The 606-nt window shown below is 66.0% G+C and overlaps 1 protein-coding gene across 1 annotated transcript in view; it reads right to left on the bottom strand.

The window, feature by feature from the left end:
- KCP (kielin/chordin-like protein) overlaps positions 1-606 on the bottom strand; it is a 27695-nt gene that overhangs the window by 13342 nt on the left and 13747 nt on the right. The window contains exons 10-12 of the mRNA XM_015568867.1: positions 583-601; positions 163-248; positions 11-92 (exon numbers count right to left, since the gene is read on the bottom strand). Coding sequence (XP_015424353.1) covers positions 11-92; positions 163-248; positions 583-601 — 187 coding nt within the window. The remainder of the gene's footprint in view (positions 1-10; positions 93-162; positions 249-582; positions 602-606) is intronic.

Raw genomic sequence — 606 nt, 5'->3', positions numbered from 1 at the left:
ACACACACACCTGAGCACAGCTGGGGACCAGAGTCTGGCAGAGTGCAGGGGGCGACCGGGCACTCCTGCTCCTCACAAGAGACCTCGCCGGCCTAGGAGGAGGGACACTGGGTGAGAGGCCCTCAGGAAGGCCGATCTGGGGCGTGAGACCGGGCCACCTACCTGGCAGGAGCAGAGCAGGCAGCGGCCATCCTCTTGGAGTCGGAAGGTCTCCTGGCTCTGATAGTGGTGTCCCTGGTACTCACAGCCTGGACAGGAGGGTGGGGGACCAGACTGGAGGCTGCCGGGGACGCCTCACTCCCCCTGACATCTACCTCCCACCCTGATGAGGACAGCCACCTTCAGGGGTCCCGGCCAGCCCCCCACCGCCAGGAGCCAGGGCCCCACCACTGTGCCCGTGTGCCATGAGAAGGGGAGCTAGTCCCTCCTGGTAGGGACAGGAGCTCAGTTCCATAAAGGATTTCCTCTGGCCTTGAACTCAAGGGGGCCTCCTGTAGACCCAAGGTAGCAACGGCACCCACCGGTCAGGGACTCTCTGGCCAGGGCCTGCCCCTCACCCAGGGCCTGCAGCCTCCCACTCACCGGCACAGACGGGGCAGCACTGCC

This window comes from Myotis davidii, unplaced genomic scaffold (assembly GCF_000327345.1).
Source record: "Myotis davidii unplaced genomic scaffold, ASM32734v1 scaffold705, whole genome shotgun sequence".
In the NCBI taxonomy this organism is placed as follows: Eukaryota; Metazoa; Chordata; class Mammalia; order Chiroptera; family Vespertilionidae; genus Myotis; species Myotis davidii.
Note: the sequence above shows the minus strand (reverse complement) of the source record. Positions and strands in the feature narration are given on the sequence as shown.